Raw genomic sequence first — 13,435 nt, forward strand, 5'->3', positions numbered from 1 at the left:
AAAATAGTATTTTTTTTAATTGCTATTTTGTGTTTAATACTCTTCCTTTTTAATGGAATTACACATAATCGAAAAAACCTGTGATGATATTCTACAAGTTAAAAGTTTCTAGTATATCTAATTCATGCTTGATTAAAGCTAATTATGACACTGGAGTATTGTTTCCTTAAACCATGTGTTTGACCACAAAAGTTAGTTTTACATAATAATAGCTGAGGATAAAATTTTACTAACTGTTAACAAGGTGAACTTTCTGAGGCCTCAGATGGCCTTTTAACACAGAGATTGGCAATCCTGCCCCTCTGCTGTGTTTCTTCTGTTTTGTTTTGTGTGAGTGTCTGTGTGCATATGTTTGTTTTTGCTAAAACCCCTCAGTTCTTCATTTATGACCTACAAACTGGTTTATAGGGATGTTTGAACATCTGGAGATTGAAATGAGCTGCAGCTTTTGGAGATATGCTGCTTTTTTATTAAAAGGAAAGGACTAGAGGTAACAAGAAGGAAGGGTTGGAAACAGGGTTTTGGAGGGATTGGAGTTTAAATAAGGGATTAATTTTACAATAAATGACTAATAGTTTAACACCAGCGCCTTAAGCCTGTTCCCTTTTGGACAGAGTTGTGGCAGTTTTAGCATGAAGACAGTGAGGGGCAGTGCTCATCAGGACGAGTGCAGGGCTCTGCTTGTCCAGATGTCTCAGTGTCCACATGTGCTTTTGGCTGCAGCCCATTTAAAGGACTTTTGGATTAGGCCTTGAGATCTGGCAGAATGCAGCTGTTGTCCAGCCATTGTGTTCCCTTGATTTTAGACAACAAGATCTCTGCCAAGTGACAGTCTGGCCAAGCAGTTTGGGCAGCGGCATACCTGAGGAAATCACAGACCAACTCACTCAGACTGCTTTGTGATCGTTTATCTTGTGTAAACAAGCAGAAAGGCTCTAATGATGTGCAGGCTGATGTGCAGCCTCTGCTGCTCTCACCTCTGACAAGGGCCAGCATTAAATATGCATTCAACTCTCCTCCAGGCTGATGCAGCGTTGCTTCTGCTGGTCCAGCTTCATCCTCATGGTGCACAAAGCTGCTGGTGCGGGGTTTTAATCACATCATGGGAGAAACAGTCTGTATTTAGGTATCTTCTGTGCCCATTCTTAAATGTTAGAGCATCGGGGGCTAGGTCCAATAAAGGTTTATAAGCCTCAAGGGCAAGACTCTAAACCCATGACAGATATCATCTCAGAGGCTTCCTGACCTCTCAAGTGCCTCTGTTCTTTAGACATTGTCCCACTGACCAGAGAGCTTACCAAACACCTGGAGTTTTGCTTTTTCACATCCCAGTACAGCATAGCTGTTGGCAGCACTGAACAGGTAATTACCATCGTAAGGCGTAGAGATGTGGGCGATCCTCTAACAGCTTTCTTCCCCAGCTCAGATCACTGGCAGAGTAGGAGCCTCTGACTAACCTGCCAGAGTAGCTATGTGAAAAACTTGTTGAATAAATAGGTGGGCAGTTCGTTATGGGAGAGCAAACAGGTGCATGTGGCTCTGTGCATGTTCATAAGGAATCTGGGTCACTATGCTTGCAAAAGCTGGCAGCAGCAGGCATATCAAGTAATCTCTTCACTGTAATAGGATAATTCCTGTGCTGTAGTACTAGTATCAAAATATAATTTAAAGCCCTGGAGGCAAACCAAAGCCAGATTTATTCCTGTTACAGCTGGACAGGTGAAGTGACAGTCCTGTCTTCCATGTTGGCACCCATATTGGTCATCCTTAGAGAAGTGGTCTTTACAAACTGAAGCCAATACAGGGGATGAGCAGATCCTCTCTTCATGTCTGTGGTGGGGCTTTGTGGAGTTCACCCCAATGTGTCCCACAGTTCATAGAATGATAGAATCATAGGATGGCTTGTGTTGGAAGGGACCTTGAAGATCATCTAGTTCCAAGCTCCGTGCCATGGACAGGAACACTTTCCACTAGACCAGGTTGCTCAGGACCACATCCAGCCTGCCCTTGAACACTTCCAGGGATGGGTCATCCACAGCTTCTCTGGACAACGTGTTCCGGTGGCTAACCACCATCACAGTATAGAATTCTTCCTAACATCTAATCTAAACCTAACTAGCTGAATGGCTTCTTCAATAATGGGAAAATCAGAGCCTAAAGGGGAAGGACTGTTGAGCAATGAAACTTTGAGACACCATGAGCAGCCCCACTGGTATTACCTCATAACTGAGTGAGGTGACTGGCAAACAGTAAACCCAGGCAGAAACTAGAAAATGCCATTTCACCTTTAAAAGGACAGGGTCACACAAGGGCCTTACTCTTGCCCATCTACAGCCTGTGTGATGTAAAGCTGGAGATGCTGGCAGAAACATGTAGGCTCACTGACAGCCATTCTCCATGGTCCAGAAGGGATTTCTAAAGGTGTCCACACCAGTCTTTTCACCTCATGTGCATATCAAGTTTAAGTTACCTGTTTCTGCAGAGGTCTGCAGAATGTCCTACATATTTTTGTTAACCCAGAATTCCTGGATGCTATATGACCTGTGCAGAATTCTTGTAATACACTTTACAAGAAGATATGTGAAAACCCCTTTTGAATAAAAGGTTAATTTAATCCATGAGGTAAGTCAAACTCAATGGAGTTGAGTCAGGCTTTTAAATGTTCCAGCTGTAATTAAGTGGGATTAATTCTCCTAATTGCAATTACTGCTTCTCAAAAAAGTTAAGGTAGGACAAAAACCTTACCCTTTCAGCCTACTGGATCTCCTAGTGGGATATGGGTGAACCTGAGATCCCAGAGTGTTCTGCTGTATGCCTCCTCAGAATGGGTAGGAAGAAGCTTGGCTGGAAGTAGCAGAGGTAACCTGTGCAGCTCTGCAGAGCTGGGGTGTTAAATTTTGGCCTTTTTCTTCCCCTCTGTTCATCCTACTTTTCTTCCCTCTTTTTTTCTTTAATATCTTTCTTCCCCCCCCCCCCCCCAAAAGGTCACTTTACTTTATGACTTTTTTTTCTGGTCTGAACAATGAAATCTCTGTTTGGGTAGACAGTGCCTGGAATGGCATTTCCCTGGTGTGACTGGGATGAGAGAGTAACTCAAGGTGGTGCTGCTATTTCAGTCAGTAAAAATGAGTGGGAACTGCAGTGGTGAACAGAGGATTGATTCTTCCAAAGGTAAAAAAGCTTTTATTGACTTCTGCATGTGAATGTGTCCTCTCCCAAACCTCTCCCTTGCTCAGGGGGCCTTAGACCAAAATCCCTTGAACTTGTTGACTGCTGGCAAAGCTGTCTAGCAGGACTAGAGAACACCCACATTGCAAGAGCTTTTCAATAGGATTTAAATAACCTGCCCTAAATTCTTTTCTGGTGGAAATAGGCAAAATATGACCAAAACGTGTGGTGCTAATTTATACCAATAGAGAATTTTGCCCATGTGTTAAATTTTCAGAGTAAACACCTTGCAGCTGTTTGTTAAAATAAAACAAAAAGCCTTGGAAGCAGACCAAACCACAAGTGTGTTTCCTGTCTCCAGCCCCCACGCTGTAGTGCATGCTTGCTCTGCAGAGAATATTGTCCTTTTGGCTATGTAAAAATTACTTAAGTGCAGCTTTGTTTTCAGTTAAGATGCCAAGCTTCCATCCTGAAATGTGTGAGGATTTTGTTTTAATGATGCATTTTACCCTACAGCTATGTGATATTTTACTGCCAGACTACAGAAAAGTAATACAGTTACGTGCCTCAGCACCTGAAACATTTAGTGTAAATGATGTTATTCATCATAATAATTTTTATTATGTTTAATAAGGTTTTGACATCATGCAGAGATAATACAAAACAATTTTTAGAATCCCATAATTTAACTTGTAATACTTTTTTCAATGTATATTGCATTAAAATGTGCACTCTGAGTTTTAGAAGCTGAGTGATATCCAATTTCATAAATAGAAGTTTTAGCCCTGATTTCTGCCCTAAAATGTAAATTTGTCTATTTATCTGTGTAAAACTTGCTCCCAATCTCAATTAGTATATATCTTCCTTCCATTCTCCAGGCTTGTGCTTGCTCTGCCAGTGCAACACATTTTGGTCTGAAGTCTCTGAGACCCTATTGGGAGTCACTACTTGATCTTGGGTACAATTTTCTGAGGTCCAGCTGCTGGCCGTGGTAGAGTGAGGACAGCCCTGTGCTGGAGGCTGTGACCTGAGTCTGATATGTGCTTGAGGGCAGAGGACTCCCTGTGAGATCCACAGGCACAGTCCATAAGGGAGAATGCAGGGGTCAGGGGTGACTGCCCCGTATTTGTTCAACTACATTAATTGTAAAAAAGAAGTTGCAACCGGTAAAGAACACTTGTAAAGTAGAATCAGGCATTGTAAAACCCAGTAAGTAAAGCTCTTTGAAAAACCAAGCAGATCTCACTCATTTCATGGTACAAAAGCTACTGTACCCACAATGGTGATGGCCTGGGGGACTTTAAAGGAGTGCTGCAGAAAATAGACTTGCTATTTCTGGAATGCTGCACTTTTTTCACAAAGTGCTGCTTCAACTGCATAAGATTTACTAAAGATAACAGCATGCAAACATGCCCAGCATCCTCAGAACGAAGCTCCCTTGGCATAGCAGAGATCAATTGACAGCAGATTTTCAGAAATGGGTTGGCAGCCCATATGATTAAGAGAGCTTTATGCTTGTTTATTAAAGTCCCTTCTAAAAATAGTCAGTGTAAGTTTACAACTGCATACTAACTTTGTGCTGGCCCACATCTTACCTACCACCTTCCTGGAAAACACTCCTACCCCCAAGCTCATATTTTTTGTGCTTTCTTTCATCCTCCAAGTGTAATTATTGTTTATTAGAATAAAGTGCTGTACAGATGTAGATGAAGTGCATATTTGGGATCATGAGGATTTGAAGTAGGCAGATCCTGAGCATGTGGGTGATTTGCCAAGGGCACTGGTTGTGGTTTGGAGGCAGTGACAGAAAGGAGCAGTTAGCACCTTTAAAAATGCAGAGGATTTTATATCTCTAACTCTATATTTATCTATAGCTATATATATCTGCCTAAGTAGGGCTCTGAGCTGCAGATTGCTCTGTGTGGGTGCACCTTGTCTGTGTGTTACCTTGTTCGTGGCAGTGGGAGCTGTGAATGCTCATCCCTGCAGCAAGCAGGGCTTTGCATGGTCATGCTGAACAGGGGGGATGGAGCAGGCTGGAAAATGGGCATGGCTGTTGGCATCCCTGTTTTCAGCTCCTTACTCCATCCAAAGATAGTTTGTGCCTGAAGCCATGTCACAAGGCCATCTCCAGATAGATAGCATTGTTGTGGAGTACTGTGTTGAATCTCCCTGTTTCTTCCCTTTTCTGTCTACATCTGGTTTGAGGAAATGATCAAGTACCTACACAGGGCTTTGCTTGTTCCTCAATTGTTTTTCAGAGACAAAGCCTCTTGCTGACAAATTTTGGAGGTAGGTCTGCTAATGGGTGTAGTGCAGTTGTAGCCTCCTTTCTCATCATGTCCGTTCTAGCCTGAGGAGTGACTCTTTAGGCCATATGTTTCAAGAAGGTGCCAGCATGATGGAAACTAAATTAATCAGGACCATGAACAGAACTATCTTCTTTGTCCCGTGTTCAAGCACAATGACTGCCCATGCGGGCAGTTGTTTTTAGTGTACAAGAAAAGCTCTTCTTTCATTTACTTTTTCACTGTTGACTTTTAGTGTACAGAATGCAGTGATCTGTTTTGTGTGATTATTTTGGCAAAGTCTGGGATGATTTTGTCAAGTTGGCTAGAATAAGCAGTTCAAGTCACATTCAGATTACCATTTATGATGAAATTTGATGTGTGTTGAAGTCCTGAAATCTTAACATTGCGCTTTGGTGCACTATAAGGAGCCCTGCAAGGTGAGTCAGTACTCACTGCTGAGTTACAGATTTGGCTGGGTTTTTTGTTCCACCTTATTTCACCTTATTTGGCAAGCTCTTGCACACCAAATTGGAGCTCTTTGCTTTTGCTTAGTTAAAGAATTGTTCTCACTACCTTATTAGTTGTCTTGAATGCAAAACACCCTCTAGCCACACAATATGGGTAATATGTCTAATGTGTTAAAGGATTTCCAGCAGTAAAACTTCTTGGCTTCCAAGCTCCAGTTAGCAGGTCCTGCTTCATTAGCAAAAATACAAAGAAAGCATCTATTAAGCTGCTATTGAAGTTCCTTCTCACAGGACTTTTTAGGAGCTTAAGGGTCTGATTAGGAGGCACAGGAAAAAGTGTGCAAGTATTGTTACCTGATTTCCAATATAAGCTCTATTAAGAAAGGGGAGGAACTTACCTTGTAGATCCGGCTTGCTTTTGGGGGTATCTCTGCTGGTCACAAATGACATGTTTTTCCTGAAAATCCATTTTGGCAAAAATCTGTAATGTGGGCTGAACTGTAGACATTTCTTATGGTGCAGATAGCTGCTGTTTTTACTAGCCTTGAAAGGAAGTGAGTCGCTCCTGCTTCTCTCAGTGGGCTGCTCTAGCCCAAAGCTGTGACTCAGTCATGGTAAACGCTTCACTGAGAGATGCTGAAGTTGAAAGTTGATTGGCTTTATTAGTCCTAAAAGATAAATTGCTGATTCTTTAGAACCATCCAAAACTGGCATTTGAGCTATACAAAATAAGTCTGTTGTCTCTGAATACCATGAGGAACGTTAGCAGGTGCTCTGCTTGGTGGTCTCTCTAGCCTGTAGCCAAAACAAGGCCAAGCCAAATTAAACTCTGTAGTTTAATTTGGTGTAGACAGATCCTCTTCAATGTCTTCAAAAATGGCTTGGACACAGGACTCGGAGATACACTTACATTGGTTTGCCAGTGACACCAAATTGGGTGGAGCTGTTGACTCCCTGGAGGGCAGGGAGGCCCTGCAAAGAGACCTAGGCAAATTAGACATGGGCAATCAGCAACCATATGAAGTTTAACAAGGGCAAGTGCTGGATTCTGCACCTGGGATGGGGCAACCCTGGGTGTATGGACTGACTGGGGAGTGGGAGAATGGAAAGCAGCCCAGGGGAAATGGATCTGGGGGTCCTGGTCAGTGACAAGTTGAGTATGAGTCAGCAGTGCCCTGGCAGCAAGGAGGGCCAACCGTGTCCTGGGGTGCATCCAAAGCAGAGTGGGCAGCAGGCTGAGGAAGGGGATTCTCCCCTCTACTCCACTCTGGTGAGACTCCACCTGGAGTTTTGTGTCCTGTTCTGAGGTCTTCGGCACAGAAAGGACATGAACTTGTTGGAGGAGGGAAAGGAAAGCCATGAAGATTACTAGAAGGATGGAACACCTCTCCTAAGAGGAAAGGCTGAGAGAGCTGGAACTGTTCAGCCTGGAGAAGAGCTCTGGAGAGAACTTAGAACAGCCTTCCAATACCTAAAGGTGACCTATAGGAAAGGTTTCCTTGAGATGTGTTAAGATACTTCATGCCTGGAAAGATTCAAGGTCAGGTTGGTTGGGCAACCTGACCTGAGCAATCTCATGTGGTGGAAGGTGTCCCTGCTCATTCCAGGGGTATTGGACTAGATGACCTTTAAAGGTCCCTTCCAACCCAAGCTATGCTGTGACTCTATGACTGAATGATTCTCATGGGTCCCTTCCACCTCAGGATATTCTTTGTTTCTATGATTGATTGTATGAAAACTGGAAAGAGCCTCTGGTCCTTACTTGACGATCAGCACCAGTGGAAGCATGGGGGATTTATACTTACAGTACATATTTGTGAAATGAGTGTATGCCAAGTTGTTCACTGTAAGAGGAATTTGGAAGGGTGTTACATGTTTATTTGACAGACCAAGTGCAGCCTCACACGTGGCTGGGCTGGTTCAGGTTTCATCCTTTTGAATAGCTGTTGTTTCACTGCTCTGCTAATGAAAGGTGAATTTCTCACCTACCTCTTGAGAGGGACTTCAGAGGTTGAAAAGAGAAATGGCATTTTATTTCAGTAGGTATCAGTTGTGCAGAGAGCACTGGTGCTGCGTCACAAGAGGAAATCAACTTCTGTGGCTGCAGAGAGCTCATCAGCGGAGAGAAGTTCTGGCAGAGAACAATACCCAAAACAATGGAGTGAGGTTTAGGATGGAGCGTGAGCAGATTGTGAGAGGGATGTCATATAGCTGAGATACCTGCAACAGCTCATTCCAGCTTAGCTACCTTGGAACAGGTTGTTCCCCTGAGGCATCTTAGAGCTTAATCTAAATCAATGACAGGCTGAAGTCATCATCAACTGAAATCAAGGGAAAGCTTCCTAATAGCATAAATGACATTTGGATCATGGATTTAGTAACAGCTTAATATGGACTGTTAGGCTCTCCTTCAAAAGTAAAATTCCTTTCATTGTTTTCACTACAAACAGAATAAAGCTGCCATCTCCATTAACACCAGGAATAAACATTTCGTGGGTAATGCCATTCAGGTATCAGTTTTATTGGAAACCCCAAGGAAGCTGTGCAGGAGGAAGAAGTATTTTTTGTGTTTCTGTGGTTTCTGGTAAATACAGGGTCAATGAAGTGAGCACTAATGTTTGCTTTCACACTGAATGCAGCCACGATGTGTTTTCCAGTATTTGGATGACTGGAAATGACTGGGTGACTGCAAATTTCACCCTCATATGCTTCACCTACAAAATTGAAGAGGTCTTTTAAATCGTAGTGTCTTTTGAATAGGCACAAAATGCCTATTTTGATTAATTTGAAAAATAATAGTATAAAAATTTATGTTCTGGAAATGCCCAGAGAGAAGTCTTCAATTATCTTCCTACTAATTTCATCCAGTACAGTGATTTTAGTCTTTTCCTGAATAGTGCAAGAATATGTCTGTAGATATCCTCAAATTACAAAATTTTCTCTTTAATTAAAATCCCACATGGAAATTTCAGACCCCCAAAATAGTGCTTTTAGAAAAAAATGTCCGTTTAAGACTAGAGTTTTATAATGGCAATGCCGTTGAAACATTACTGTCAGCCTTGTTTCCTCACAAAGTGGAACATGACTGATTGCTGGCTCTACAGGATCCACATCTAACCCCATCTTTCAGGAGTCAGTTCACAGTTCCTTCTTAACAAACCTAGATGACAACTTTTCCTTCTGCCAAAATAGAAAGATGTTACTGTGTGGGATTTTTACATATGTTAATCATAAAGTGATTTTTAGGAAAACACAGGGAGGGCAGAGAGAGCCCTACATCACTGACTTTTTTTATTTGAATCAGAAGTCATGTTGACCCGAGTTTTGCCTAATTCTGTTGAAAGGAATTTTCAAAGAATGTTTATGTACTTAACACTTTTTCAAAGTTAGAGTGGTCTAATGGCCAAAAAAATCATTGAGCCATTAAAAACTGAACTGCAAAAATACCTCTCTCATATAAATCCCTATGCCTGAGGATATTGCTGATCTGCATTTTCTTCAATGTAACAACACTTGGGTTTCATTCAGGTCTTGTAACAATGGAACATTAATTGAGAGGATCAAAGTCTGCTTTCCAAAAGACATTTTTGTCACTGCTGACATGAATTTCCTACATGTTCCTTGTTCCTGGGGCATTAGAAGATTGTGGCTGAATTAATGGCTCTGATTTTTTTTTCCACTTTGAAGAAGATATTGGCACTTCTTTTTTTTTTTTTTTTAATAAGGCTTATCAGGTAAGGTCTAATATTAGAATATGTAAGAGTACTTATTAGAGTTCAGATGACAGATGTGCTTGAAAGGCATTGGCTCAAATGGCAGTTCAATTTGCTTGACCCTGCTGGCTTTACTAAACCTACTACACCTTCATTTGTGCACCTACGTGACAAAGATTTTCTCAGTTTAATTTGAGAGGCTCCTGGTTTTATGAATCAGGATGTAGAAAATGTACAAACAGGAATAATCAGACATAATTGCCTATATGGAGGCATAAAAGCCAGAGCCTATGATTGCAAGAATGCTTCTGCTGATTTGGTTACAGCAGTGTAACCTGAAAAGGGTTTTCCTCACTATTGTGGTTCCTATGTTCTAATACAAGTGACCATATCCCTGATTCAGTCTTTGAGGTAAGGGCCAAGCATGGCTGTCACAGTGGACTTACCAATATTCCTGATTTCTGATTAAATTTCTGTGCCAAGTGCTGCTAGGGAGTTAATGAAATGGAGTCCCAGTTACCTAGCACTGATGGATGAACTGATGAATTGGCCATTTCTGGTCCCATGGGAGTGGCAGAGTAGGAGAGGTGCTGCTTGTTGCCCTGGCTCCTGTTGCTGGCCACACAGTGTGTGTCCGTGTTATGCTGGACCAAACTCCTCCCTCTGCTTTAATCTCCACGCTCCTGGACACTCCTTCTGCTTAGGAATGATCAAATTACTTAGGTTTGCATTATTCATTCTGTAAGTCTTTCTCTCTTACCTGAAGGGGTAGGTAATATAAGACAAGATTAAGACACGGTTTAAGACAAAATAAGTTGAGGAATTCTTTTAAAAACTCAAGACTTCCAGTCAGAAAGGGGAATCCAAGGCCAAGCAAGGCTCTCCCCAGTAGGTAGAGATTGTCACCAGCTCCTTACAGATCAGTGAAAGTGTGTCCTGCTAATGTAGGCCAATCTCAGAGCTTATCCCTTCTCTCCCAGCTGTCAGGATTTCCTAAATAATTTCCTGCATAATCCAGCCACAAGTACCAAGGAGAGGAGGGTCATGAGTCATCCAGGCTCTAAGAGAGGTACAAGAAGGTTTATGACCTTCTTTGAAGGTTTCCTCTGCTTGCTCTTGTTTTCTTTAATTTCTCTCCCATTTGTTTTGTAACTTTCACTGTATAAGCTCCATTTCTACTCCCAGAAAAGTCATTAGGTGTTCGTCATCTGTTCCAGTGGGACCAAGAATAAACTGAAATTGCAAAGCTGTTCACTTCAGCCTGTCCTTGCCAAGATGGTCCTGCCAAGTGTTAGCTTATTTTTTGTAACAACAAAAAAATAAGTAAATACATTTGAATAGAAATTGAACTGATTTGTTTTGCCAGAGGTAAATTTGGAGGCATCTCTTGGAAAAGCAAATAATTTAAAAGTTCTATTTTAAAATCATGAGTAAAGATAGTGATGGTTCCTGGATTTAATCCAAAAATTCATTATTTAAGGTACACCAGAGTACAGGAGACCCAAGTTCAGTTCTCTCAACTTTGTGTGAGAACGTGAAGCCATGCCTGTGGCTTTGTAAAGGAGAACTTGACCTGCTACCAGCTTCTAGGGAACCCCAGAGAAGGAGTTTCCTCCTCTCAGACCCTCACATTTATTTGGTTTGGCTCCATAAAAATGGTCATTTGTTAGAGCAAGGCTCAGAAACTAGCGATACCCTCTTTGGGTGAGTAAACTGACCACCATGCTAGAGAAAATATATTTCTGCTTCAATAACTATTCAGATACTTTATGTAGAGCAGTTAGATTAGGAGAGTTTGAGAGAATCATGTCTCCACCTTGGGCTGAAACTTATTCAATACCTTCTTAGAAATGATCAGTGTCCTCCCTTCTCGGAGAAAGCCTGGTATTGCCCCCACAATCTTGGGTTTGGATTACCCAGCAGCCTCAGATCAGCATAGCTGTGCTCCAGCCACACAACCAAACCCTGCAGCAGGAGATTACTCCAATGCTTGTGGGTTGTGTGCAGGGAGAGAAAAAGGCTGAGTAGCCTTCTCATATAGCATCTAGTACATGGTCTGTCTCTACCAAGGTTCAGTTACACATTGTGTTTGTCCCTGGTTCTGAATAATTTCTAAAAGTTGCTTTTAACCCTAAATGCAAGTCCTGTTCCGATCAAGGTGGGTGTGCAGTTATCTGTTCATCATGCATATGTGTCCTCTCTCTTTTGGAGAGCCTACAGAATATGAAATACTTTCTCTAAGTCCTCAGTACAAAGGGAAGCAAACACAAATAGGTAAAATGGGGAGGGCTGTGTCTAAATTGTTGTCCTTTGCTAAATGCCACCCATGCTAAATGCTGCTGCTTGGGTCGTAAAAGATTCTGTGAGGACAGTCCCTAACAGATACTGTGCTAGAATCTGACTGCTGAATTATCCTCTAAGTCTCTCTCAACCTTTCACTGAAATGTGGTCAAATAAATTACTTTTTGGCAGCAGGTATGGGAAATCACTGCCTGGCTCTCACAGGGAAGTAGCTGATTTGCTTTTCTTTATTCTGTTTACTTTGTGTCCTTTTGCAGGGAAGGCTGCTTGTCCCCCATCAGCCCCGAGGCATGGCCCCTTGTGCAGTCTTTCATATGCCACAACCGGACATTCATCCTGGATGGCCATGTGCAGCTGAAGACAAGTCTGCAAACCCAGGAGAGACACCTTTTCCTCTTCACAGACCTTCTGGTTGTTGCCAAGTCCAAGTGAGTATGGCCACTCAGGCACTGCTCCTGCAGGGCAGGCCTTTCCTTCAGTGGAACATAGCATGGATTTCCAGAATGCTTTTTTAGTAGCAAATTTTCTTAAATCATAAGGAAATGTTTTATTTTGCCCTCTCTGGGCACGTGGAAGTATCAGATATTCTTTGATGCATTGCTTGTTTTGTGTCACCTTCTCTGCTTTGGGAATTCAGTGTCACAAAAGACTCATTGGTGCTCAGCTGTGTCCAGTGTGCTTCTTTCAAATTCTTGCTATAGACAGGTCGTCCTCAGTCCCACAGGGTTTGCACAGCACCAGTGGTTGTGTTGTAGGTGGGTTAGAGGTCTCAACCCTTACCTGGAAGCTGCTTTGGTACACACCAGTGATAAGCAGCTGTATAAAAATAGAGATTGCAGGCAGCACTGGAGTGTCTGTCTCTGTAGGTTGTCCTGTGCCAGAAGGAGCATGGGGAAGGGGAAGCAATGCTGAGCAGTCTGGGTAGTATTCATGTGTAATCAGGCTTGCTGTTGAGCTCTGATTATTCACTCTACCATTCACAATTAAATCACATTTACAAGCTGTGTCTAGCATGCCAGCTTCATGCGGCATTTGTGGTTTAAGGCAATTTTAGAGGGTGCTTTCACTTGTTGTTATGGGTTATAGAGAAATAATAATAAAAAATCCTGATGTGGCCTCACTCTCTGTTAGGCACTGTGTTGTGGTTTCACAGGGTGGGCAATCTCAATGTGAATCCTGGGCTTTTGCAATGTGTCGTTTCGCTTAAGCAATTGTTTCAGGGGCTTCTGGGAAAAGCCAGAAGAAATCTGTGTTTTCTGTAGAAATCTGAGCTGTGTCTGTTTGAATCACACATAGTAAACATAACCCCCCCAGCTGAACTCCCTCACTTGATGTGGTGTGACAACACAGAGGATATTTTACACAAAACATGTTCTGCTATGGGTGGGTGGGGAACAAGGATATTTAGGGGAAATCTTGGTATTCTACCAGCAGTAGCAGAAACTGCATTGTTACTGTATTGATTGTTGATTGTTGATTGTTGATTGTTTAGGGT

General features: G+C 42.3%; 1 protein-coding gene across 4 annotated transcripts in view; it reads left to right on the forward strand.

Annotated features, from left to right (window-relative positions):
* The window catches only part of ARHGAP20 (Rho GTPase activating protein 20), a 57,849-nt gene that overhangs the window by 15,420 nt on the left and 28,994 nt on the right, over window positions 1–13,435 (forward strand). For all 4 annotated transcript variants that reach the window (XR_014852823.1, XM_085063664.1, XM_085063678.1 and 1 more), the window contains exon 3: window positions 12,198–12,368. Coding sequence is in view for 3 of the 4 variants with exons in the window: in XM_085063664.1 (XP_084919790.1) it covers window positions 12,198–12,368 (171 nt within the window). In the remaining variant the exon portion in view is untranslated. The remainder of the gene's footprint in view (window positions 1–12,197; window positions 12,369–13,435) is intronic.

The sequence above is a fragment of the Lichenostomus cassidix genome, chromosome 1, assembly GCF_008360975.1.
Source record: "Lichenostomus cassidix isolate B80296 chromosome 1, HeHo_3.0, whole genome shotgun sequence".
Lineage (NCBI taxonomy): Eukaryota > Metazoa > Chordata > Aves > Passeriformes > Meliphagidae > Lichenostomus > Lichenostomus cassidix.